At 33.6% G+C, this 26182-nt stretch overlaps 1 protein-coding gene across 1 annotated transcript in view; it reads left to right on the top strand.

Annotated features, from left to right (window-relative positions):
* The window catches only part of LOC145268324 (organic cation transporter-like protein), a 95184-nt gene that overhangs the window by 54874 nt on the left and 14128 nt on the right, over positions 1-26182 (top strand). The window contains exons 5-8 of the mRNA XM_080123815.1: positions 6591-6923; positions 11473-11607; positions 15513-15598; positions 22183-22303. Of these exons, the coding sequence (XP_079979941.1) occupies positions 6591-6923; positions 11473-11607; positions 15513-15598; positions 22183-22303 (675 nt within the window). The remainder of the gene's footprint in view (positions 1-6590; positions 6924-11472; positions 11608-15512; positions 15599-22182; positions 22304-26182) is intronic.

The raw sequence follows: 26182 nt of genomic DNA, 5'->3' as shown, positions 1-26182 counted from the left end.
AAGCTATCGACGTCTGCTATGATTCCCTGTTCTCACTGCAGTAGAACTTTTCAAGCAAAGATTGGGCTTATCAGCCATATCCGCACTCACCAATGATGGCTACCCCCACCTCACCCTACAGGATGATCAGATGAACCCGTCGTTCTGACGGATGAACAACAACAATAACATATATATGTATGTATGTATACATGTACCATATATGCATATATATATCAAGTAAGATCTTTGACTTAAATACTATGCAAAATCCGATCCCGCATTTTGCTAATTCCTAACCTCTGATGAGAAGGAAAGTATTTTTTTGAAAGTCCACGGATTAAGGACTATCCACTAATTAAGTGTTTCCTTTTCAGATTAAATGTTTTTAACTCTTTTTCAAAGTGTTTTTTAACATGTTTTATTAACTATTTGTTCTTATATAGAATAAAAATCTTGAAGATAAAAAATTTTTTTTTTAAATTTTCAATAAACCTTTAAAACCTGTTAGGAAGGTATACAAAATTTTAATTAATCGACCAGGAGTACCAATAAAACAAGAAAAACCTTATTCCATGGAGTTTCGAAGAATGCACTTCTTTTCATCAGGGGGATATATGCAATAAATTTTGCATTAGAAGAAACAGATAATATGAAGTTTATCATATTTGCATAAAAAGTCATTTAACAGTTTATAGGGATTCAATTTGAATGGCACGGCAAGAAACAGGAAAAAAGGAGAAAAAGGATGTGGTAAAAGCCCAATTGGAGAAATAGTAAATTTCAAAACAGGAAAAATCCGAGGTGCATCTGTTAAAAATGTATCGGTAATCCATGGGAAAACAGAAATATGAATATAGATATAAATGTCAGGGTAAAATTTGGAGCTTCAAGAAAAGTCAGCAATTTCCAGAGATGAGCAGTTAGATTAGGAAAAGGGGTGGTAGGAGAAAAGAGAGAATGAAAAAGGGAGAAAAAAGAGTAAAAGGGAGAAATAAGGGATATTAAAAAACGAAAGGAGAGGGGAGAAAGACAGATATAAACATAGTTAAGGCGAGGAGAAAGAGAGGAAAGGGTTGAAGTAGAAAGTCGTATTTCTAAATCTATTTTAAGAACAAATAAATATAGGTCAGAAAGAGTCAATTTGACCCAGACAGGAATATGATTAAGTTTGATTCATTTTAATGCAGAGTTATAAATATAACTATATGCGTACACATATATATATACATATATGAATATATAAATACACACATATAAAAAAATAGAATAAAAATAAAATGAGTTGAAATAGTATGGGAAAAAAGTGAGAGTAAAGGAGAAAAAACTCATGCACAAGCAATAGGGATACAGCAGCTCCTTTAGTCTCACAAAAACAGAAAAATAGAAGAAATAGTCATAGGTTTAAGAGGAGAGCTAAGTAATTTCGAATTGATTATATTTTAATTTTTATGCTTACATTGGGAAATAAATTCGCTCTTAGTATTAACTAAGTTGATATTTGGGGGGGGGCGGAAGTAATTATACTTATAACTTCAGATATGCAGAGGCGACAAGACTTAAAACCTGGAATGTATGACTTGAACCTTTTAATAATAGCCCAGTTTTTAGATTTAAGTTTTTTAATTAAAGTGGTTAGGGAAGTTTCCTGGTTATTATCAGTGATTTCATTATTAAAGGAAGAATTATGATTAGATATTCTAAACTTTATTTATGTTGAAGTAGTGCCAATATAAGTGTCTATTTTAGGTGGCGTTCATGTAGTGTCATGGTATGTGGTTTTAGGTTAGGATTTGGGGTTGGATTACTGTTTAATTCAGGGTTGTTATGATTAGCAATAGTACATTCAATTTGTGCTGGGGTATTTGAATCTATATTCAGAGGTGAGATTAGAGTATTATAAGTGTCTTGAGAAAAATGGGGCGGGTTATCATTATTGCTATCATTACTATTACTGTTGCTATTATTATTGCTTTGATCATTACTATATTCATCAATATTGATATTATTATTTGTGTTGTTTGTTATGATGTTATCTACATCAGCTTGCTAACTTGCTTGGATATTCGGTTTGTGACTTCAGGTTCCAAAAATTTCGTCTGCTTACCTATTTCATGGTCACCCTGTCTTAAGTCCGATATTAAAAGTCACTGCTGCATATACAAGGTTAACAATATTTTTCTCTTTTAACTTATTTTAACATGTTTTCCTTACAAATATATGTAATTTAACTCCATTAAAAAAAGTTTAAAAAAAAACAAAACAACTGATTTAGATATAAATATACAATATATAACTATAATCATATTTATAACTATATTTATTGCTTTTAGTAGCGCTCCTGTAGATTCTGATGATTTTTTTTTCAAGCCTTACTTAAAAAATATTTTCTCTTCAACGAGGGGGAGAAGTAGGAACTTGGTTTTTGTAGTGCTTTTAGTAAGGCCTCCTTAATTTTAATTACTGCTTGCAGTAGTGCTCTAGAGGCTTCCTGAGTTTTGTTTTTCACTCATCACTTAAAAATATCTTTTCTCAAAGATAATATAATTTCAAAATCACTTATTATTTTGAAAAATTTTCATCTTATCCTTTAAAGGCCATAGGTAAACTGATACTATTTAAAAAAAAAAATAGTGCGGGGGTCGTTAAATTTAAACAGTAAATAAATAAATAAAAAATAATGACGGGGAGAGGCAAACCAAAATTTTCTCAAAGTGAAAAGTCACAATAATAATAATAATAATAATAATTATGGCGGGGTTGGGAGTTGAAGGAGCCAACATCAAATCGGGGCTGTAAATCGGTTTTGAAAATGGGGATCGATTTACTAGAATGTTGTATGAGAAACTAAACCCCCTTCTAAATCTTGAAATATTGATTTTTGTTCATTTTTTTTTATATAATCTGGTAGGTTAGTGCCCAATAATCCACAGAAATAGTTTTAAAAAGATAAAAAGGAAAAAAATTGTAAGGGGAGTGCCGATTGTTCGGGTGCACCTACATATTTCTTAAAAATATTTTCTTTACCCAAGTTGTGCATGATTAAAACTAGAACTTGATTTAAAAAAAAACAAAAAAAACTATGTTTTTCGTGTCCAAAATTATTTATTTGCGATTATTTTATTTGCATGTTTCATTGCAAGTTGGAATTGTTTTCAAACAACAAAAAAAAGCAAATATGTTTTTCTAATGTAATAAAAAAACTACTTGATCAATTTACATATTAAAAAAATATCTTTACGATGTGGCGGAATGTGTAACTGTTAGCATCTATTACAAGTTTAGTGGTGGGGATGAAGGTAGAAGGGAGAAATGGGATTGAGGTGGGGTCATAAGTTCCTAACATTTTAAAAATACATAGAAACACTTCAAAACGTGTGTGTGTGTGTGGGGGGGGGCTTTTCATTTTTTTATTTAGATTTAAATATTATTTAATAAGTTAATTATTATTTCCTGATATTTTTAAGCTATTAACATACGCACACAAAAAACTCTCCCTCCTTTTATTTTTATTTTCGTTTGTTTTTTTTTTTAATTTCTTTCAACGATTACAATCCTCTTATAAAAAAGATTTTTCATTTAATCTAAGGGCAATGATGTTAAGACCTTTATTATCCAATGTATTCCATATTGTTTTCGCTGGTCACCATGTTTGTTTTAGTGTGCACATGCATTCAACTTTTTATGTGCGCGAAATTGCATATTTTTTTCACTGGTTGCCATGTTTGTTTTTGCATGTGCGTGCATTCAATTTTTGCATGTTTATACATTAATTCTGTAGACTCACCTGCACTTTTATGCATTAATTCTGTAGACTCATCTGCACTTTTATGCATTAATTCTGTAGACTCACTATTCCATAGCTAGCTATAATAATTTTTTTAATTTTTACAAAGGAGGCACCATTTATCAAAGCCCGGAGGCCACCCGAGGATAAGTGTTAATGAGAGTACAGTAGTCAATGGGAAAATGTCATAGTAAACGTTAGTAGTAGATATCTGGTAAATTGGATTACTTAAAAAGGACAGCTCATCAAAACTTGTTTACATTAGACTTGAAGATGACCATATTGTAGTCAGCCGGAAAGCAGGAAAACGGAAGAGAATTCCACAGGCGTGCAGTTCTAAGAAAGAAGCTTTGTTCATGAAAGCTACATTTAGGTTTAGGCACAGATAAAGAGTGGTGGAAATCATTGACAGTGGTTTAAACTAGACGTTTTTTTCATAAAAATCAGGTCAGGGTAGGAGACCATAAAGTGGAGCTCAGACGAGCACTTGCCATGAAAATAATGATAAAGCAAAGACAGGCTCACAACGTCTCTTCTGTGGGAAAGAGGTTGCAAGGAAGAGAAAAGGGCATCACCCACAAGGCTACGAAGTCTATTTAAAACTCTGTCAAGGCAGGATAAGCTACTTCTAGCAGCTCTTGCCCAGATGTAGCAAAAGTACTCCATCCTTCGACATACTCTTATGCAGGTAAGAATTGCATCAGCAGTGAGATATCTACTGGAGCAATAGAACGATCCCACCATTTTTTCCCGTAGCCTTGCCAACTGATTTGATGTACATGTTCCATCTCAGATCAGTAGTACAGGTAAAACCCAGAAACTTGTCAAAACATGGAGCCTCCCCAAGATGAGAGCCATTCATTTCAATAGATGCCAGACAGGGATAAGAGCGTTGATGATGTAATGATAGAAGCTTGGTTTTAGATGCATTAAAATTAACCAGCCACCCATTGCACCAAGCGATCAAGATCAGAGGAGAGAAAATCAGAGAGAACTTGGTCATTTACGGCCTTTGAAGTGTTGCCATGGTTGGTAGTGTCATCAGCATAAATGTCTACAAATGATGTTAGGATGTGATTTGGGAGATCATTGATGTAGATCAGGAAGAGAGTTGGGCCCAGTATTAATACTGTGAGCCTCTGATTTCTGCCCATCAATCACTACTCTTATGAACCTATCAGAGAGAAATGATTTAACAATTTAAAAGACATTTCCAGCTATACCATAGTTGGAGATTTTGTATAGTAGACCTTTATAGCATACCCTATCAAAGGTCTTTGATATGTCAAGGGCAATTGCTCTAGAAAGGAAGCCTCTGTTGAGAAATTTGCTAATCCTATGAGATATAACCATTAGCACAGCTGCTGTAGATCTAGCAGCATGGAAGCCATATTGCATGTCAATGAGGAGGTTATTTTTGCTGAGGTAGTTTACTACTTCTCTATTTAACACAGATTCCAGCAACTTATACATGACGCACAGGAGACTGAATTTTTAAATACGGGACATACTGATGAGATTTTCCAGGATATTGCGATACAATTCTTCTTAAGACAATGCATAAGCAGCTTTATAAGCATGGGAGCTAGTTCTGGTTGAAGCTTTTTTAGCACTATAGTAGGAATGTCGTCAGGGCCAGTTGGTTTACTGGAATTGAGGTTTTTGATTAGCTTGGCAACATCATGCACAGATATTTGTATGTTGCATAGCGTGTTTTCAGACATAGGAGGAAATATGGAGGGTTGGTGGCCCTGATTGCACAGGGTAGAATTAGCTGCAAAGTTTTTGGCGAACAGTTTGGCTTTCTTTGATGTTGACAAGATTACTTCAGGTCCATTCATGATTGTTGGGATAGACACTTCTATTCATGACCTTGTTTGTTATTTGCCAAAATTGGTGGAAACCAAGCTGCTGCTCAGCTACTTTGGACTTGACGGACTGAGCATACAACTCTCTCAAATTCTTCATTACTCTTTTACAGTGGTTGCTGGCAGTCCTGAAGGTGGCTTTACTCTCAGTACATCTATTATGTTGAAAGCAATGGAAACAGTGATTTTTGTGTGCAATGGCAACCGCACATTCTGGAAAGAACCACGGCTGGCTGTTAGGTTTTTACTAGAATTTATTTGAGGGTATGAATCAGTCTATTCCAACAATTAACTATTCTATCAGGTTTAATACTATGGAGGACACGTTCTTTTTAAAGATGGAACACAGAGGTAGATTTAATATAAATGTACGAAAGCTATCCCAGTTAGCCATAGAGTATCGATATACTGTAAAATGGAGAGATATGCTACATTTTGTGTTTATCTTAACTGAGACAACCAAGTGGTCAGAAGATCCCAGTGGAGACAGGAAGGACGGAAGATAATCCAAAGGCTCATGGTTAGTCTATTATATATATATATATATATATATATATATATATATATATATATATATATATATATATATATATATTATAAAGTACTTAATGAATTCATTATGTAGGCTTTTCTTAATTGTGTCCATAAAGATATGTACGTAGTTAACAAAATGTAAATGTCTGAAAAGGATGTGTGGTGTGTGGAAGTTGAAGGAAATGTCCTACATATCATAAATAGGTAGTGCACATATGCTGGCACATGTGAGGCGAAACAGAAAGAAAAAAGAGAGAAAATTTCCTGGTGCATTCTTTTTTTATATCTACCAATTATAACGCCATCTATTATTATGAAAGGAGAGATAATTGGAGCAGAAATGTTTCTCATGTGAACATATGTATAAGTATGGAGAAAAACGTAGACAATGTTAAATATATATATATATGTTTATTTTTCAGGACGCTTAATGAATCCTTACGTTGGCTGTTGGCACAAGGTAAGTGGGCCCGAGCAGATGCAATAATTAAAAAAATGTGCCGAACTAACAAAGTCGAGTATCATCAGATTGCTCCACTTCTCAAATATCGACACAAGCTACAAACAAATGAAAATGAGAAGACAGAAGTAAAATCAGTCGAAGAGATGAAAATGATTCCTGTAAAAAAAGAACTTGTAAACCATGAGCCATCAAAGAAACAGCGGAAGGAGAAAATAAAAGAGATGCCAGGATTGATATTCATCGTTTGCAATCCTGTTCTTCGAAAAATTTTATTTGTCTGTATGTATTTTTGGTAAGCATAATCTTTATTTTTTAATTATAAACTTTTATTTATAACAAATTTCCAATCTGTTCTGGAGAGGAGCCCCTGTTAAGGAGCTGGGTCACACAATAACCAATCAATTTCCAAGGCACATTTATTTTAAATTGAACCATTGAAGGGCCACTTGTCACCCCTTTAGTGAAGGTTATCAAAAGTTAAAACATCATAAGGGCATCACACATAGCAGCCAGAGAGTTTCCTAGATCCAACAATGATAAACGCCCCCTGTTTTTCTCTCCTGCCTTTATCCGCTGGACACCGGAGCAAAACCATTCTTCAATGGAAGACATACAGCTCAATGAAAAGTGGCAATCCACAAACACTTTTACTTAATTTCTTTTTTCCCTTATGATGTCTTAACTTTCACCAACTCAAATGAATATATCTTGTTATTTATAAAAGAGCCTTTTTTTCCCTTTGATTTGATATCCCATTTGTTATACGAATATTATAGAAGTTTGTATCTTGTTTATAGAAGGATCATGTTTTCCTTTCGGTTGACGTCCGGTTTGTTACAATAATATTATAGTAGCTTGTCTTGGGCTTCTATAAGGATCCCTATTGTACAATTAAAACTTAATCCAGAACTTTAAATACAAGAAAATAAAAACGGTTAGTCTATAACACTAGTCATTTGGGTAACCATTAAAACTTATTACAAATGTCTTTTTTCAAAATTGAAAGTATATCCATTTTCCAATGAAAGAGTTTGAACAAATAAATATTTCTTGTTTAAAAAGGGGCTTTGTTTTTCTTTGTTACAAGAACATAGCAGGAATTTGTATTACAATAGCTGCTAAGATAGGATTAGGGTTAGGTTTTGCATTAGTCCATGCTAAGATAGGGTTAGGGTTAAGTTTCGGGTTAGTCCATGCTAAGATAGGCTTAGGATTAAGGTTAGGTTTCGGGTTAGTCTGTGCTAAGATAAGCTTAGGATTAGGGTTAGGTTTCGAGTTGGTCAATGCTAAAATAGGCTTAGGATTAGAGTTAGGTTTCGGGTTAGTCCATGCTAAGATAAGCTTTGGATTAGAGTTAGGTTTCAAGTTCATACTAAGATAGGCTTGGGATTAGGATTAGGTTTTGGGTTAGTCCATACTAAGATAGGATTAGGGTTAGTTTTCGGATTAGTCTATGCTAAGATAGGCTTATGGGTTATATATTTTAATTTTTGATGGTGCCATACAGAGTTTTTTTCTTCTCTAGTAATGGCTTATATTCTATTATAATTTTAATAATACTCTTTAATATATTTATTCTAGATATATTAACTGTATCAGAAAATTTTCAGTAAACATTATCAAACAATCTCTTCAGAAAAATCTTGTGGAAATATTACACTCTGCAATGGATTTTACCTTATCATGCCGTATGAATTGATTCATATGTTTACTTTTGAACTTTAAAACTCTCCAATTGATTCTGGATTCTACTTTTCTTCATTGCCTTGAATTTTACCATTGTACTTAAACCATATAATTTCCTTTTTTTAATCTTAACTTCTTTTAGGCTTTTATGCAAGCTTTTTAGTTTTAAATATATGTGCCAAATAGCAAAATTTATATTCCTTATAAACATTTTTTTGCTAAATCCATTTCCTCTGAGGAGTTGAGTTATTTCTTGAAAATCCATAGATTAAGGAAAAAAGTTTTTTATTCCTTTTTGAATAATAAATTTGTTATAGTTCTTTTTAATATGCAGAATTTAACTCCCAATTTTCATTTATACTATTGCTCTATCTCGTATATTAAGCTTTTTTTTTATCTGATTGGAATTGTCTTATAAATATTGATACTAATATTTATATAGATCTTAATTTTACAGTATTATACAATCTATAATCTGAAAGTATTTCAAAATTTCATATATATATATATATATATATATATATATATATATATATATATATATATATATATTCAGTTCTCATTAAAAAATAATTTCACTTCCAGTGAGGGTTAAAATCTTGCTTTTAGTAGTTCTGTGGAAGCCTTTTTAATTTTATTTAGTGCTTTCAGTAGCGCTTCGGAAGCATTCTGAGTATTTTTTTTCACTGATTACTTAAACAAATAATTTCTCTTCAAGGGGGGATAAAAACTTGGTTTTAGTAGTGCTCTGGCGGCCTTCTGGGTGTTATTTTTTCAGTGCTCACTTTAAAAAAATAATTTTTCTCCTAAGGTGGTTAGAAGACTTGTTTTAGTAGTGCTCTGAAGGCCTCTTTAATTTTATTTAGTGCTTTAAATAGCGCTCTGGAGGCCTCCTGACATTTATTTTTTCACTGTTCACTTATGAAATTGTTTTTGTTTTATTCATTATATTTTGCTTGAAAGTGGTAAATAAACATTATTCTAAAACAAATGAGTTCCAACATAATGAGATACGCTTTAAAAGAAATATATGTTAAGCACACTTTTTAAATACTGCTTTGTTATTTATGGCCCCAGTCAATAATCTGAAACAAACTTTAGAGTAATAAATTATTAATGCAGTAGGACACTTGATTAATAGTATATGCAACATAAAATAGTGCTCTATTCCATAAATGTAACAGGTGCATGCAATAATGCAGTTGTTTACTTTAAGTGTAGTTGATGCTGGATCAAAATGTACTTAATATTCTAAATAAAGTTGCTATGTTTTATAATATAATTTTATTCTTATTAAGTTTTATGTTGAATCGAACTGCTCAATATCCTAGATAGAATATATATGAGAGCTAACAGAGAACAGGAAGTAGATAAACAAAGGGGAAAAAGAAGCAAAAGAAGAGAGGGAGAAGATATAAGAGTAGATTTAGTTGTATGTACGTTTTTGTTTTACTTTGTTTAATGTTTTAAATCAGATTTTATTCATGTTTTATTACAAACTAGCAGGAGGTACCCGGCGTTGCCCGGGTGTTTGGAGGTGTAAAAGAAAAAAAAAGTGTTAGTAAGAAAGGAGACTCGAACCTGTGATGAACCCGAAGGCGGAAAAGAAAGTGAAAGAAAATGTGACATCTTACTGCTACACTACGAGGCCATAGGAAGTGAAAAGCGTTCAAATTCAGCGATATCAATCAAAAAGTTGACTTGCTAGTAGGTGCAGAAACGAACATTGGCTGAAGGCCAGTTCAGCTTTCTGCCGTTTCATTTACTTGTTTCCCCCATAATGTTGGGGAAAACCAACTCCCTACAAAAAAGCAGTATCCAAATGAATAGCAATTGTCAGATATGAGGGGGTTTCCCCCACATTGATCAAAGCTAATTGTTTTTTGGACGTCCCAGCACGAAAGGCCAGGAAGCTACCTTTGTTTTGGATTAGTTTTGCTTTTATACGAAAAAACCGAACAAACAGGCGAGAGAAAGCAATAGCATGAATTTTATAAAAGTCGATGTGAATAAATGTAGATATGACGTGTGTGTGTGTTTGCAAATCGTAGATATTATGATCTAGGAAGTATATAAAAAGTTCTAAAAAATAGTTACTGACGGGGGTACCCGGTGTTGTCCAGGTGTTTGGAGGTGTGTGTGTTGGGGGGGGGGGCTAGATCAAAACAACCTTGTTTAAAAAAAAAACGTTGGCCGGGTGTTTGAAGGTGTAAAAGAAAAACAAGTTTCAGTAGGAAGGTAGGCTCGAACCCAAAGCCTTGACACGAAGGTGGAAATGAAAGGAAAAAAACGTGTCACCTAACCATCTTGGCCACGAGGGGAGAGGAAGTGAAAAGCGTCTTAATTTAACGTTTATAAAGTAAAATTGACAGGTGCGAAAAAGTTAAGTCATGTGATGTTTGACCTTATTAAGGTCAAACTAAGTTTGGCGCTGCAAGCCAGTTTCTGTTTCCCCCACCCCAGCATTTGCTTTTTTTATACTGAAAAGCGTAACAAAGACACAGCGATAAAAATAAAATCTCAAAAATATGCGTAAAAGTCAGGCAAATTAAAAACAATTGTGACCCTTGGTCATAACTGGTAGATATTATTATCTAGGGGTTATAAAAAAAGTTTTAAGAAGGAGTGACCCAACCGAGAAGTCCAGCGAAAAAAGCCTTTGATGGACATACAGAAAAAATGTACACACACACACACTAACACACATTTTCACTTTTATATATATATAAGATATACATAACTTTACTTTTTCACGCAAGTAAAATATGGAAGCAAAAAGTAATTTCAATTTGTTACAGGCATGCAAAAAAAAAACAACAACATTTTTTTTCATTTAAATTTCAAAAATTAAGTAAAAATATAATTTTAAAAAATGAGAAAAGTGTTTCTTTCAAAACATGAAAATGGTTAAACAATATATAAACTTTACTAAGCAAAATATAAAAAATTAATTTAAATTGAATCTAAAAATTACTTTGGATTTCATTTATGTTATGTACATTTTGTTGCACTTTTTAAAACATTGTAGCTGAAAATTATATATCTATATCATTAATTGTTAAATAACAGATAAATTTAATTTAGTACATTTTCCACAGGTAATTTTGTCACACACAGAATGTTAATTTTGCCTTTAATTCTCATATATTTAATAGGTTTGTCAGTGCTTTGGTTTACTATGGACTTTATATCACGCTTAGCAGTTTCAGTGAAAATAAATTCCTCAGCTTTTTCTTAAATGGTTTGATGGAATTGGGTGCTGCTCTTTGTACACTAAAGATGATGACCAGGTAAGTCGTTTTCCCTCTAAAATTAAATCATGAATTGAGAAGACTATATTAATTGCCAGCCTTACCAGGATACATAGATACCGAAGCAGAGGAGGGCAAAGTCCCCCGACAGTTGCTGAATCCCCTGTTCTGAAGTTGTGTTCATATAGTGTAATCGATGGACTGTTTCTCACCAATATAAATGAGTGCACACTAAAAATAGTTAAATTAAAATCAATCAGGGTTTTTTTTTTCAAGCAAAGACTACCGTTGCAGCAAGCCTGTCAGATAAAGCCTGTAAAAACTTTGTTTCATAAACATATTTTTATTATAAAAGTTCAAATAAGGACTATTTTTATTTTCATTTTCTTCAATTTCAATAAATTGCTTCTTAGTCTGAATAAAAGTGTCTGCAGATATAAAAATAATTCTTAATATTTATTAAAACATTGTATATATATATATATATATATATATATATATATATATATATATATATATATATATTGCGTATATTTAGGCAGCATTTTCTCATTTAGACAAATATTATTGAATAGCACGGAGTTATTCTGTTTTACAATTTTCCTTTTTATCTTCTCCAATCTCCAAATAGTCCATTTTGTGTTCTTCTCGAAATTGTATATGTTGGATCCATAATCGCGAGCGCTTTCGACAGAAGTACTTCTATCATCCTCAGGCATATTGTAGAAATAAATGTAGAAATTGTTTTTTAATTTACTTATATATACATTTTTTCCTAGTCACGTGGTAGCTTGTTACAAGTTAGGTGGGCGGACTTTTTTTTTTTTTTTACATATATTAAACACATTTATATATGCAAATACATATATACATTTTCAAAAATTTATCCCAAACGTTTTCAAATAACTATGTTTATATTTTGTCAAATTGTTTAGATATTTCTATGTGATTAAAAAACAAACTCAATTGATAAAAAAAGTTTACATATTTTTATACATTTTTATTATAAGTGGGTGAAAAAATAAACATAAAATATAGTGAACTATAAAAAAATAAATTTTTTAATTCGGCAACGATTGTAATAGACTGCCCAGGTTTAAATAAAGTGTATGTAAATAAAGTTTATTTAAATATAATACGTTAAAAAAAGACGTAAATATGTTAGAAAAAATATATTAACAAAAAAGAATCTTAATATTTTGTCCAAATAAGCAGTTTTGAAGAATAGCGAAAGTATTGTATCAATTTTGTGCTTCCATAACTGAATTGACTGACCTGCCGCCATCTTTGAAACTTAGGGGCTCGTATTATGCACCATTACTGAATATACAATATATATTCACACACACATCTAGTATATATATATATATATATATATATATATATATATATATATATATATATATATACACACACACACACATATAGTTATATACACTGCATATCAAATTATTAACAAGTTTACATTTTTTTTAAATACTTAGGGAAAGAGTAAATAAAAATTCATGAAACTTTGAGAAAGTGCTTATGAAACTATTCAGCTACTCCAGTCAGAAAATAAAAGTATTTAAAGCAGTATTAGCGAAACTATGGCAGAAGATAGGAATATCTGTTGATTTCCGTGTGTCAAATTATTAACGAAGTTGAGAAAAAACACAGTTTACTCATAACTTGCTTATTGAAATAATTTTCAAACATTAAATAAACTAGGAAAAATCCTTTTAACACAATAACTACATAACAATTTCTATGTGGACATAATTAGTAGGGCATATGCGATCCTTTTTTATGAATGACTTGTAAAAGACATTCATAAAAAGACATTGGTCGACAGAATTAGTCAAATTTGTGATTTCGTCAACAGTTATTCCTTGTGATACCTCTTGAGAGCATCCCACAACTCATTTTTGCTCTTAAATTGGCGTCCATTTGCATAGAGGTGTCGTTTCATGATACTCAAAAGGTTCTCAATTGGGTTCAAATCTGGTGAATTCGCAGGCCACTCCATCTTCCGTAGCCTAGAGAACCCCAGTTGTTGCAAATACTATTTGCTTTTGTTTGTTGCATGCGAGGGAGCGTTATCCTGCATAAAAATAATGGTTCTTCTGAACGTCAACCTTTGCTTCTTCAGCTATGGTATAAAGTGCTCCTTCAGAAAAGCTATGTAAGCATTTGACGTCATTTTTACGCCTTCTGGGACTCTCCATGGGCCAACTAAAGTACCTCCGATAATCCCAGCCCAAATCATTATCCCACCACCACCACCACCACCTTGTTGGCGCCTTAAACGCTGATGATGATGTCGTCCATCTAGGACCCATCTCTTGCTCCAGCCATCTGGGGCCATCAAGAGTGACCTGCACTTCATCCATGAACAAAACTTTGGAAAAATCCGTTTTCATTTTGTCCTCTGCCCAATCGGTTTTGTATGTGATGTTGCTTTAATGGAGACTTTGTCACAGGCTTAACAGACTTTGCCACTTCTTTCAGACGGCGACATCGAGTACTTTTTGAGACATTCTCCAATCCGGCTTGTCGACTGGTCTGTCCAGGGTTTGTAACAACTTCACCTTTAATTTGGAGTAGAGAACGGCATGAAGACACTCTAGATTTACCTTTATCAGTTCTCTTACGTACCTTTGTAGGGTGCTTGACCAAGTTCTTCACAGTTTGATGGTACCTTCCTATCATTTTCGATATTTCGAGGGTAGTTTTAACTTTTGCTAGCTGTTCTGTAATAGTACTGTCTTAAGAACTACTCAAACCACCTTTACGACCCATTTTATTGACGAAACAAACTGCCTTGTTAATAATTTGATGCATATCAATTACCGTGGATTCAGCAATTACGATGGAAAGTGGTTTACATTGTGCGGAACAGTACGAAAATTTCACAGTACGCACAGCTCAGCATTGCCAACGTTTCCAAAGCTTTTGATACAAAACTACCGGCAAGTTTCTGAAGCTGGTAAAAAAATGTTATCTTGTTAATAATTTCACACGCAGTGTATATATTAATAATAAGTAATCCAATTTACCAAATTTCCACTACTAACAATTACTACGACATTTTCTCATTGACTAAGTAATCCTTATCCTCGAGTGGCCTCTGGGCTTTGATAAGTGGTGACTTCTTCATATATATATATATATATATATATTATAGCAATTGCTTGAGACAAGGCATGAAGCCACTTGATGTAAAGAACTAACAAGAACGAAAGCTGATTATTGCAAAGACAAGAGATGCCTATTGATCTTAGACTTGCAAAGGTAGAAGGAAAATGGTGAGCAGGAAGGGAGTTCCACAACCTTGCAGTCCCTGGAAAGAAGCTACTGGAATAGGAGGTATTACAATGAGGTATTAAAACAGCAAATTGATGGAGATTTCTAGACCAACGAGTCAAATAAGCTGGAACAAAGGAAGCAGAGAATAGATCAGATAATTTTGAGGAACACATGCCATAATATTTGTAGAAAAGACTAACTGCCTTTTGTTTGACACATTTTTTATTTGAGTCAATCAACATAACATTACTTAGGATTTCGTATGTGAAATAGTAATATGTTATATTGATTTTTGTTGGTATTTTTAGTGATAATTATATTTGGTATGAGTTATATTCTCCTGGGAGTTAAGAAGTGTTGTCTCCTTCAGAATGTAATAGTCACCCAATATTTTGAGAAGTGTACAAATACATGTATACATATATACACAAATATAAATATATATGCACATATATTCATTGTTTATTTATGTAAATATAAAATAGTTATCCATGAACACATGTTTTGCCATGTCTACGCTGACTATACTGATCAACGTAGATATGACAAAACACATAACTAATATGTTATATGTTAGATATTATGATTTTGAGCAAAATAAAAGTCAATCAACACAATATTACTTAAGATTTTATTCGAAATCTTTTTCTTTTCAGATGGGGTCGAAAGAATTCTTGTAAAATATTCCAAACGGTGGCAGGTCTAAGTATAATAACTGCTACAATCATTGCATATTTCAAAGGTAACAAAAATTAATATTTAACCATGAAGAACACATAGTTCTGTATTATGTATTTCTAAATATGAATACTGGTTCATTTGGCATAATGGTAAGAGTGTTCACTAAAGGGGTCAGAAGATCAGGGTTCAATCCTAGATTGAATCATACCAAAGACTAAAAAAAAAATAGTACTTGATTCCTCCTTACTAAATACTCAGCATTATAAGGGGAGAATCTACAGTTTTAAGAGAGTAGAGAGTGGACATAGGTTTACTTTCGGCACCCTCCTAACTATTACTGCCCTTATCTTATCCTTTAGTCCTCATATTCCAGGAGCGATGTTTCTAAGAAAGGCAGAAGAATTGCTGCTTTCTTGGCCAAAATATATCTTTCTAAGATTTATTATTGGCTAGTTTTTGACCATGTAGGAGTATTTTTTGTCTCTTTACATCAAGTGGCTTCCTGCCTTGTCTGGAGTGATTTCCATTTTAAAAAAAGAGATGGAGTAATCCTAAGAAAGGAGTAGCGCCCTCTTCTACATTTCTGCGTGGAAGTTAGTGAAAAGGAAACCAAATGTTGTCCTTAACTATGGTCAACCAGTTTCCTTTTTTTTATTTTTTAAATACCAGACATGTAATTTGTAAACTTATCAAAATTGATTAAAGAGTTCTGTTCAAAAATTTTGTACAGATTCTAGAGTTGGTGATAATAATTCTTGAGTTCAACAAGATGGACTTGAAGAAGATAGGTTACATCAGCTGAAACACTGTAAGAATAACGGCCAAAATGAGCAAAGTAGTCCAAATAATACAATCGTTCAAGAATTCCAGTGATAGTGTTGCAGCATCCAAAATCAAAATGTGTAAACTCGTTTTTACGCCCATACGCTATCCTGAACGAAAACAAATAATTATATTTTGGACCAATCAGAGAACTTTCTAAATTTATTTGAAATGGTCTTTCTAGAAGTTACCGAAATCTTTTAAAGGGCCACATTTTTCTTCAATGGAGCGCATTTGATTCAAGTCTATGGATCGGTGTCGTGCTCTAATCTCTACAACATCTCTCCACTTCCACACACAAATAATAGCAAACACACAGATGCGTGCAACTCATTGACTTATTATCGTCTGTAAATCTGTATTATTCATTAGAATATTTTCAATCTTTCTCACTGAACTTCTTTTCTAATATGAAACATTAACTCTTATGAAAAAAAAACTTTCAATGAATTATAATTTATATAAAAGAGCAGAGAAGTTTTGATTACGATTTTCCTGAGCCCTGTAAAGCAAAGCTCTTAATTGATTCAGACTTCTTCAATGTCTTGATTAATGAATTCCCACTTGTTTTTACAACTCTAAAAATATTCATGAATATTCTGTTTTTCCTATTGCTGTAAATTCCATTTTAAACATACATACACATACACACACACACACATATCTCAATATATATATATATAATATATATATATATATATATATATATATATATATATATATATATATATATATATATATATAAAAACTCATGAGCAAAAAAAATGGGCCAAAAGTGAAAGAAGGAAGAAATAGATTTTTCAATATTTTTCCATGAATTTTGTTAATTTTAACTGAAAATTTCTATTTTGCAAATCATTATTATTATAGCATATAATAATAAGTAGAAAAATTAATCCGAAAAATGGTAAGAACGCATTTTTGTGAGGATATAAAAAAACGAATTGCAGGATTAAGGCAGTCCAAAATAACTTACAAGCAGATTTTTGATATTTTAAGAAAAGAAAAAGTGAAAATATCTCTTTCTGTAGTGAAGCAAATTGGTCAAAGGTTCGAAGTCGAATGCTTGGTAAAAGGGAAATCTGGATCTGGTCGCCCTAGAGCATTCACTGTGAAGGACGACCACAGGCTTAAATTAACTCTTTTGAAGGATTGAAAGAAAACTTATGTTGACCATAGCAAAGAATTCAAAACGGGTTGGAAATTCTCTTTCTAGTTATACAATATCTAGACGAATGAAAGAAATGGTATTTTCTTCTAAAAGGTGTACAAAGAAGCCATTTTTATCTAAGAGGACATCAATGATAGAAAGAGATTTTTCTTGTATTATGACAAGAAAGATACAGACTGGTTCAGGAATGTTTTCTCGTCAGATGAATCAAGATTTTGTCTTGTTATTAATGCTCTCAATACTCCCGAATGGTGCAATCGATGAACTGGAGAAAGATTTTCACAAAGTTGCATAAAAACGACAGTTAAACATGGGAATGGAGGGATAATGATATGAGGAACTTTTACTGCAGCAGTTGGGGAACTTATTAGATGTGAGAAGTCAATCAATGCAAAGGAATACATTCGAATATTACAAACAGGACTGTTACCAAGTATCCAGAAGCTGGGATAATCTCAGAACATTATTTTTCAACATGATAATGCCCCCTTCACACACTGCTAAAGTCACAAAAAATGGTTTTCTGATAATTCAATTAATGTGATATTTTGGCCCGGTGAAAGCCACGATTTAAACCCAATCAAGAATATTTGGTCTATAATATCTTGTGCATTGGATGGAAGAACTTTCTCGAATAATGACAAACTGTGGGAAGCTGTGCAAAGCGAATGGAATAGCATCTCCTCTTCACAGTCTTTCACTTTGGTTGAGAGCATGTCTAAAAGGATTGATCTTTTAAAGAAATCACAAGGGAATGCGATTCCATCCTAAGCATTTATTAAAGTAAATGTCTTGTTCTGTGTTATTAGTCTCATTTAAGTTTTCTTGTTCAACTGTTCTTTATTCAATATAGCATTTAGTGCAATAAAATGTATAAAATTTGTTTGGCACATTTTTTTTGCACACGAGTATATATATATATATATATATATATATATATATATATATATATATATATATATATATATATCTTTTGTGAGTATATACCTTTTGTACTCGTTTTGTTTGCCATATGACATGTCTCCCGTATTCTCACATCTAATTATAAACACAAAAACTTTTTCACTGAAAATATTTCTCTAGAATTCGGCACACTGGCCAAATAAAGTAATACCCCAAAACTGGCATGAGACTCACTCCTAAAATCAAACTGATCCTCAAAGTTATAGCCCCATCAGTCTACTCCTACTCAGCGCTAGTTTGGACCATGAAGTTTATCTAAGGGAGATAACTAGCATTTACTTAGGTGAAAAAACAGTTATTTTATTGCAGATAATTTAGGACGCTGAAATGATCAATAGAACAATGAAAGAAACTTAAGATACAAAGAAATTTTTTTGGATGCGAAGAAATCTCACTTTTTTTTCTCCAAAAATCTAATATACACAGGCAAATTTATTTTGGCAGGATGCTAAAATGATGAATAATTTTTTGTTTGGGTTGCTGAAAAAAGATGTGGCCTATCAAGATGAATTTGTCAGTATATATTATATTTCTGGAGAAAAAAAAAGAGATTTCTTTCTATCAAAAAAGGAAATTTCTTTGTATCTTGACTTTGTTTCATTGTTCTACTGATCATTTCAGCATCCTAAATTATCTGCACCAAAATAACTTTTCTTTTTGCCTTAGCAAATGCTAGTTATCTCCCCTAGATAAAACCTGTGGACCAAACTAGCGCCCCAACTCTTTGCTAAATTCTTTGAATATTTAATTAATCTAGCGATAGTCGATGACTTTTTTCATGCTGATCTTCTTTCTGACAATCAGTATGGATTTACGTAAGCACGTTTCATTGTAGATATCCTAACGGCACTCGACAGAGCAAGTGAAACTAGGGCAGTAGCACTATATATACAAAACCTTTGATAAGGTCTGACATGAAGGTTTTCTCAAAGAAAATTAATTTGTATGGCATTACTAAACGAATATTTAATATAATTAGATCTTTTTTATCTAAGAGAAAAATTCCAGTTGCCCTCGATGGCTGTACATTGAAACAACATAACATTAAGGCAGGTGTGCCTGCCTTAATGTTATGTTGTTGAGCTGCCCCCATAAATAATAGGTCCTGGATATGACCTTAAACTATATCCGATGGTGAGGCCCCAGCTTGCTGGCTTTGGGGAGTGTGGAGTCACCCTTTAATTGCTATTGCTCCCAGGTCCACTCTGACCCAGACTGGTAATACCTGTTAGGGTCCCAACTATGGGTTAAATAGAAACTGACTTAAAAAAAAAACATACTCTATTAAAAGATTGGTCTTCAAAATCACGGGATTCGGCATTAAATAATCTGAAAAGGATTGATATGCCGTAAAACAAAAACAACCTACCACCCAAACAACCATAAATAATAAAATTCTATCTAATTTACATCATAAACGATTACTACATTACCACCTTATATTCATTAACCCTTATCCTTAAATGGCCTTTGGGCCTTAAAACGAGATGACTCCCAAGTAAAAAAAAATTAATATAAAATAAAAAAAACTTAGGGGTTGATCCTTAGACATTTATTGTTTCTAATGTTCATAAACGACCTTCCTGATGAAATTGTGTCCGAGATGGATATATTTGCTGATGACATCATACTCTACTATTGACATGTGGGTAAAACAGATGCATACATATTCAAAGCAATGGTTGAATCCTTAGAAAATGGCCTCCAATTTGTAGTTCAATGGAGACATAAATGGGCAATTACATTCAATGCTACTAACACAAAACTCCTTTCCTTTAGCAACTACAAGAAACCTTTTCAAACACTTTTTCTTTCAAAAAAGATTGCCATGGCTAATAAGATGCCACACAAACGGTCAATATTCAAACTCCTCAGGCTAACATTTACAGGTTACATGAATTGGAATAAATATATAAAAAATGCTGTCAAAGCTGCTGCAAGGAAAGTAGGCTCCCTTTACCATGTTAGAAAACTTACACCTGCCAGTATCCTATATCTTTACAAGGACACCACCCACCCATGTATGCAGTAATGTTGTCACATCTGGGCTGGTGCATCAACTACTAGTGTCTCCTCCCTCTTAGACAGAGTTCAAAAAAGAGTCTCTAATCTAATACTCACCACACTGTGCATCAAGCTCCAACCCCTTGTTGCACAGGTGACAATGCCAGAAAATATCAGAGCCGACAAAAAGCAGTTGTAAATCGCATTGCTGTCAATGACATTAATGCTACATTCTGAGCAAAGAATCGAGATCATGAAACGATGAATATTTTGACTGGATTGTATGGCTGAAAGGCAGAACAATAAACATTTGAAATTTAAAATTGAAGGTCAAAATAAGCGAACAATTAGATTCCAATTAAGGAATGTGGGGTGATATAAATATAAAATAAGTCAAACAAAGACAGTCAGTCAGACAGAAGATAGAGAAGAGCCAACACACTTTTGCTGTCACTGCCACACACCACCCCATACTGACTCAAACTCTCTCGCTTGTCATATTATCACTGTAAAATAAATAAAACTTTGTTGATTTAACAAGTTGTTGTTTGATTATAAAACCATGGTCATCAGAGTGTATATACTATGGCATGCATTTTGTAAAAGTGCAAATCATAAAATATATAGACAACAATATTACACCCTGTCCCACTGGTGCAATGTTGTATCCCTTTGTTTGTTTTACAAATTTTACTACAGATTTTACTACAATGGAATGTGCTTCAATGAACTTGCTGCTCTAGTGCCCCCTTGTCGTAAATGCACCATACAAAACTAAAAATCAGCTAAATCCCATCTAGTCACTGTAGAGACTCCCAGAGGGCTTTCTACTCTACCTCTACAAGACCACCATTCGCCCATGTATGAAATATTCTTGTCACAGTTGGTCTGGTGCATCTGCTAGTAGTCTCACTCCTGGACAGGGTTCAAAAGAGAGTCGTTTACTTGATAGGTCCTGAACTGTCATCTAAGCTTCAGCCTCTGTCTCATCGGCGAAATGCTGCATCCCTCTCCCTGCCCTACCATCTCTTGTACCCCCTCGACGTAAATATCCCGAACAAACCCGAAAAACAGCAAAATCCCACCCCTACACAGTAGAGAGCCCTAAATGTAAGAAAGCCTTCTACTCTAATAGTTTCTTCCCCCAAACTGCTAGACTTTGGAACTCCCTTCCAGGTTCCTGCTTTCCCAACCGTACTGATATGCAGAAGTTTAAGTGTAATGTGAACAGACATCTAGCTGCTCAACTTCCTACATAGTACCCCTGCAACTTATGTCCCCGATAGTAGCCACCTATATCAAAGCGGCACTGTGCCTTGTTTGGGGTGAAATTGTAATAATAAATTAAAAAAAAATAGTTTTCTTCATCAAACTTATAGGCTTTGGAATTACCCACCCCTTTACTCTCTGTTTTCCTGATTGAATTGACATGTAGAAATTTAAATGTAATGTGAACAAACATCTTACTGCACAAGGATGCCTCCTATAAATCTGACAATTAATAGTAGCCCCTTACATCTCAGTGGCAGTGTTAAAGTGAAAAAAAAAAAATAAATGGATGAATAAAATCATCAATGCTCACCTCAGAAATTCCAAAATCTAGCGCCTCAATTATCATCACTGCTAATATGTCACGTTATAGAAATATTCCGCTGTTCCATTTTAACTGTTTCCAAACTTTTCAGGTAGCAACTACGGGATGCAAGTCGGATCAACCGTTTTCTCCCTGATTGGAATGTTTTCGATATCAGCTGCTTTCCTGTGTCTCTGGTTTTACACATGTGAAATGTTTCCTACCAATGTCAGGTAAGGTTTTCCTTTTCTCTCCTTCTGGATTGTTCATATGCATAAGAATTGAAGAGAAGGTCTTAGAATGGCGGAAGGGGTGGACATTCTTCAAGCGATCACATGACCCAACTGTAAGGCAAGCATATCGAGTATCATATATACACTCATCTCTCTCTCTCTTTATAAAGTTAGATATCATTATATGTTCATATATTATTACTAGTCTGGTGGTCTAGCGTTGCCCAGGTGTTTGTAGGTGTAAAAAGAAAAAAAAAGTGTTAGTAGGCAGGCAGGCTCGAACCCGTGACGCGAAGGTGATAAAGAAAGTGAAAGAAAACCTGACGTCTTACCGCTATGCTATGATGTGATTATTCAGATTAAACGTAGTCAATCAAAAAGATGACTTGCAGAAATGGTGTTGCTTTTAAACCTCCCACGAAAGTCGTTTTTAATGTGGGGGGAAACCAGCTAGGCCAAAATGGGGCACTCTGGCAGTATTTAAATAAATAGTAATTGTCTCAGTATGAATAGTTTCTCTTACATTGACAAAGGACGAATTACAGAACAGATACTACCCGGGCAAAGGCCAGGTGCTGGCAGTTGCATTTGATTAATTTCACTTTATTTATATGAAAAAGGCAAACAAACAGCCAACACGATGGGACGGCGGGAAGTTTTTAAAACTCGATCAAAAAAAAGAAAGAGACAATATCCGTTCGCAAATCTGAAATATTACGATCAAGGAAGTATGCGAAAACTTCTCGCAAAATCTAACCAATGTGAGAAGCCTGACACAAAAAGCCTGACACAAAAAGCCTGACACAAAAAGGTTTTTTTTTGGTTTGTTTGCTCAATTTTGGCTGGTTTTATTTCCCCAAGATATTGGGCAGAAACCAGCTCCCCCATAAAAAGGGATTGTCCAATTTTTTTTTTATTTTTTTACAAGGAAGTCACCACTTATCGAAGCCTGGAGGCCACTCGGGATAAGGGTTATTGCGATGGGATAGTATCGTATTAATCATTAGTAATGGAGATCTGATAAAGTGTCTTACTTAAGGGAGCGGTTCATCAGGAACTTGTTTATGTTGGACTTGAAGACATCCAAGTTGTAGTCAGGTGGGAAACAGGCAAACGGAAGTATGTGTGCACTTCTAAGAAAGAAGCTCTGTTCATGGAACCTATGTTTTGATTTAGACACAGATAAAGAGTGGGAAAAAAATACTGACAGTGGTTTCAGCTAGATGGGTGTTTTTCATGAAAGATTGGCGAGTGGGAACCAAAGATTGGAGTTCAGACGAGCACCTGCCATGGAAATAAAGATAAAACAACGACAGACTCGCAATGTCCCTTCTGTGGGAGAGAGGTTGCAGGGAAGAAAAAAGGGCATCCCCCACTAAGCTACGAAGTCTATTTGGTAATCTGTCAAGGCAGGATAGGCTGTTTTTAGCAGCTCTTTCCCAGATATGGCAGCAGTACTCCATCCTTGGACGTACTTGGCTTTCATATAGATAGAGAATTGCATCAGCAGTGAGATATCTACTGGAGTGGTAGAAGGAGCCCACCATTTTTCCAGCGGCCTTGGCAACAGATTTGATGTACGTGTTCCATTTCAGATCAGGAGTAAAGGTCAATCCCAGAAGCTTATCAAAACATGGAGCCTCCCCAAGACAAGAGCCATCCATTTCAATTGGTGCCAGATGGGGATCAGAGCATTTATGTAGATGTTATTTATTTGTTTGGTTTGCGATACATTTTGAATGAATTCAATTATTTAAAGAAAAATGCATTTTTACCTAAATGCAAATTGGGAATAATTTTCCTTTTTATCAATTTGGTACCCATCAAATGGGTGGGAAGGTTATACCTATACGAGTTAGAAGATGAAATGAAGGTTATAGAACTGAAAGTAGGTGAGAAGAAAGGCGTCTATATTAAAACATTATGAGAAAAGATGAGGAGAGGGGATGACCTAAATTTATATTCGAAATGAAAAGCTTGGTATGTAATATAATTGTAATGGTTTATTTGAGTAGATGTGGAGCCTGCAAAAAATAAAAAAAATTTAAAAAAAAATGGCTGTTTTGTTTAAAAGTATAAATAGGAAAACCATTTTTTTTTAGTTTCTCTATCAGGCTACAGACTTGGCTTAGTGTAGAGAAAATTATTATTCAACTTATGCAAAAAGGATTTCGATTCAGAAGGGAAAACGAATTCTTCATATGCATGTAATCATGAAGCTGCACCACCCATAATAAAACAAATATTTCTCTCAGACACAGATTTGTTTTAAACTAAATGAGACTAATGTAATGGCTGAAAAAAGCTAGTGACATTTTTTAATGCTTTAATATCAAAGCAGATCTGAACATGCCTTATGCACACAAGCACATCTGCATTGATAGGCTTAGTTTCGATCGTCTGATATAAGGAATTTTTCTCGCATTAAAGCTCACTGCTACGTTCCTGGCACGATTGTCAAGAACAGTGTCTTAGCTTTGAATTAGTTTCGCTTTTTATACGAAAAAGCCGAATCAACATGTGAGAAGCCAAAATAGCAATAATTTTGTAAAAGTCGCTGTAAATAAATCTATATGCTACACGCGTTCCCAAATCGTAGATATTATTATATAGGGGGTATATAAACACTTCTAAGCGATAGTAACGACCTTGGGACCGTCGGCAAAAAAAGCCTTTTCGAGACATACAAAAATGTGCGCACCGCATTTGCCTTTTATATATATAGACTAGCAGGGAGGTACCCGGCGTTACCCGGGTGTTTGTAGGTGTAAAAGAAAAAAAAAAACGAACCTTAAGGCAGAAAAGAAAGTGAAAGAAAACGTTAACTTTTACCGCTACGCTACAAAGCCATAGGAAGTGAAAAAGCATTCAAATTTAGCGATGTCAATCAAATAGTTGATTTGCAGAAACAAACGTTGGCTTTCCACTGTTTCATTTCCACACGATGATGGGGAAAACCAGCTCCCCATATAAAGGGAGTGTCCAAATGAATAGCAATTGTCTGATATGAGGGGTTCCTCCCACCCATTGATTGACTTTCTGGACGTCCCGGCATGAAAGGCCAGGAAGCTGCCTTCATTTTGGATTAGTTTCGCTTTTATACGAAAAACACGAACAAACATATGAGAGGATGGAATAGCGCGAATTTTATAAAAGTCGATCGAAATAAATCTAGAGACGACATCCGTTCGAAAATCATAGATATTTGATCTAGGGAGTATATAAAAAGTTCTAAAGAATAGTAAACCACCCCCACCACCCAAGAACCCCCGCAAAAAAGCCTTTGCTGGACATACAAAAACGCGCGTGGCCGTTTTGTCTTTTATATATATAGATTACCGGATTCACTCCTAAATTAATTCATGGCCTTCAAGCATAAAATCAGAACCTGTGGAGGACAAATTCAACCATATACATTTAAGAAAAAAAAAAAAAAAAAAAAAAAGAAGCCAACTTTATACCCGGTGTATAATTTTGATTTTTCTTTTTTTTTTTTTTAATAATAAACGCGGTTTTTCACATATATTTTTATACTTATTCGCTAGGTAAATGTGTAAACATTCTTGTAAAAATAAACTTTATTCAATTTTATTCTTTAGAAAAAATGATTCATGAGTACGCCAAACACAATTTTATCAAACAGTCACTTTCGTTTAAGAAAAAAAAAAAAAATGAAGTCAACTTCATACCCGATGTATAATTTGGATTTTTTTTTTAAATAATAAACGCGGTTTTTCCTATATATTTTTTATGCTTATTCGCTAGGTAAATGTCTAAACATTCTTATAAAAATAAACTTTATTCAATTTTATTCTTTTAAAAAAAATAATTTATGAGTACGCCAAACAGAGATTTATCAAAAAAATTAGTTTCGTTTTA

Source organism: Euprymna scolopes, chromosome 4 (genome assembly GCF_053919585.1).
Source record: "Euprymna scolopes isolate OS-2025 chromosome 4, ASM5391958v1, whole genome shotgun sequence".
In the NCBI taxonomy this organism is placed as follows: Eukaryota; Metazoa; Mollusca; class Cephalopoda; order Sepiida; family Sepiolidae; genus Euprymna; species Euprymna scolopes.
Note: the sequence above shows the minus strand (reverse complement) of the source record. Positions and strands in the feature narration are given on the sequence as shown.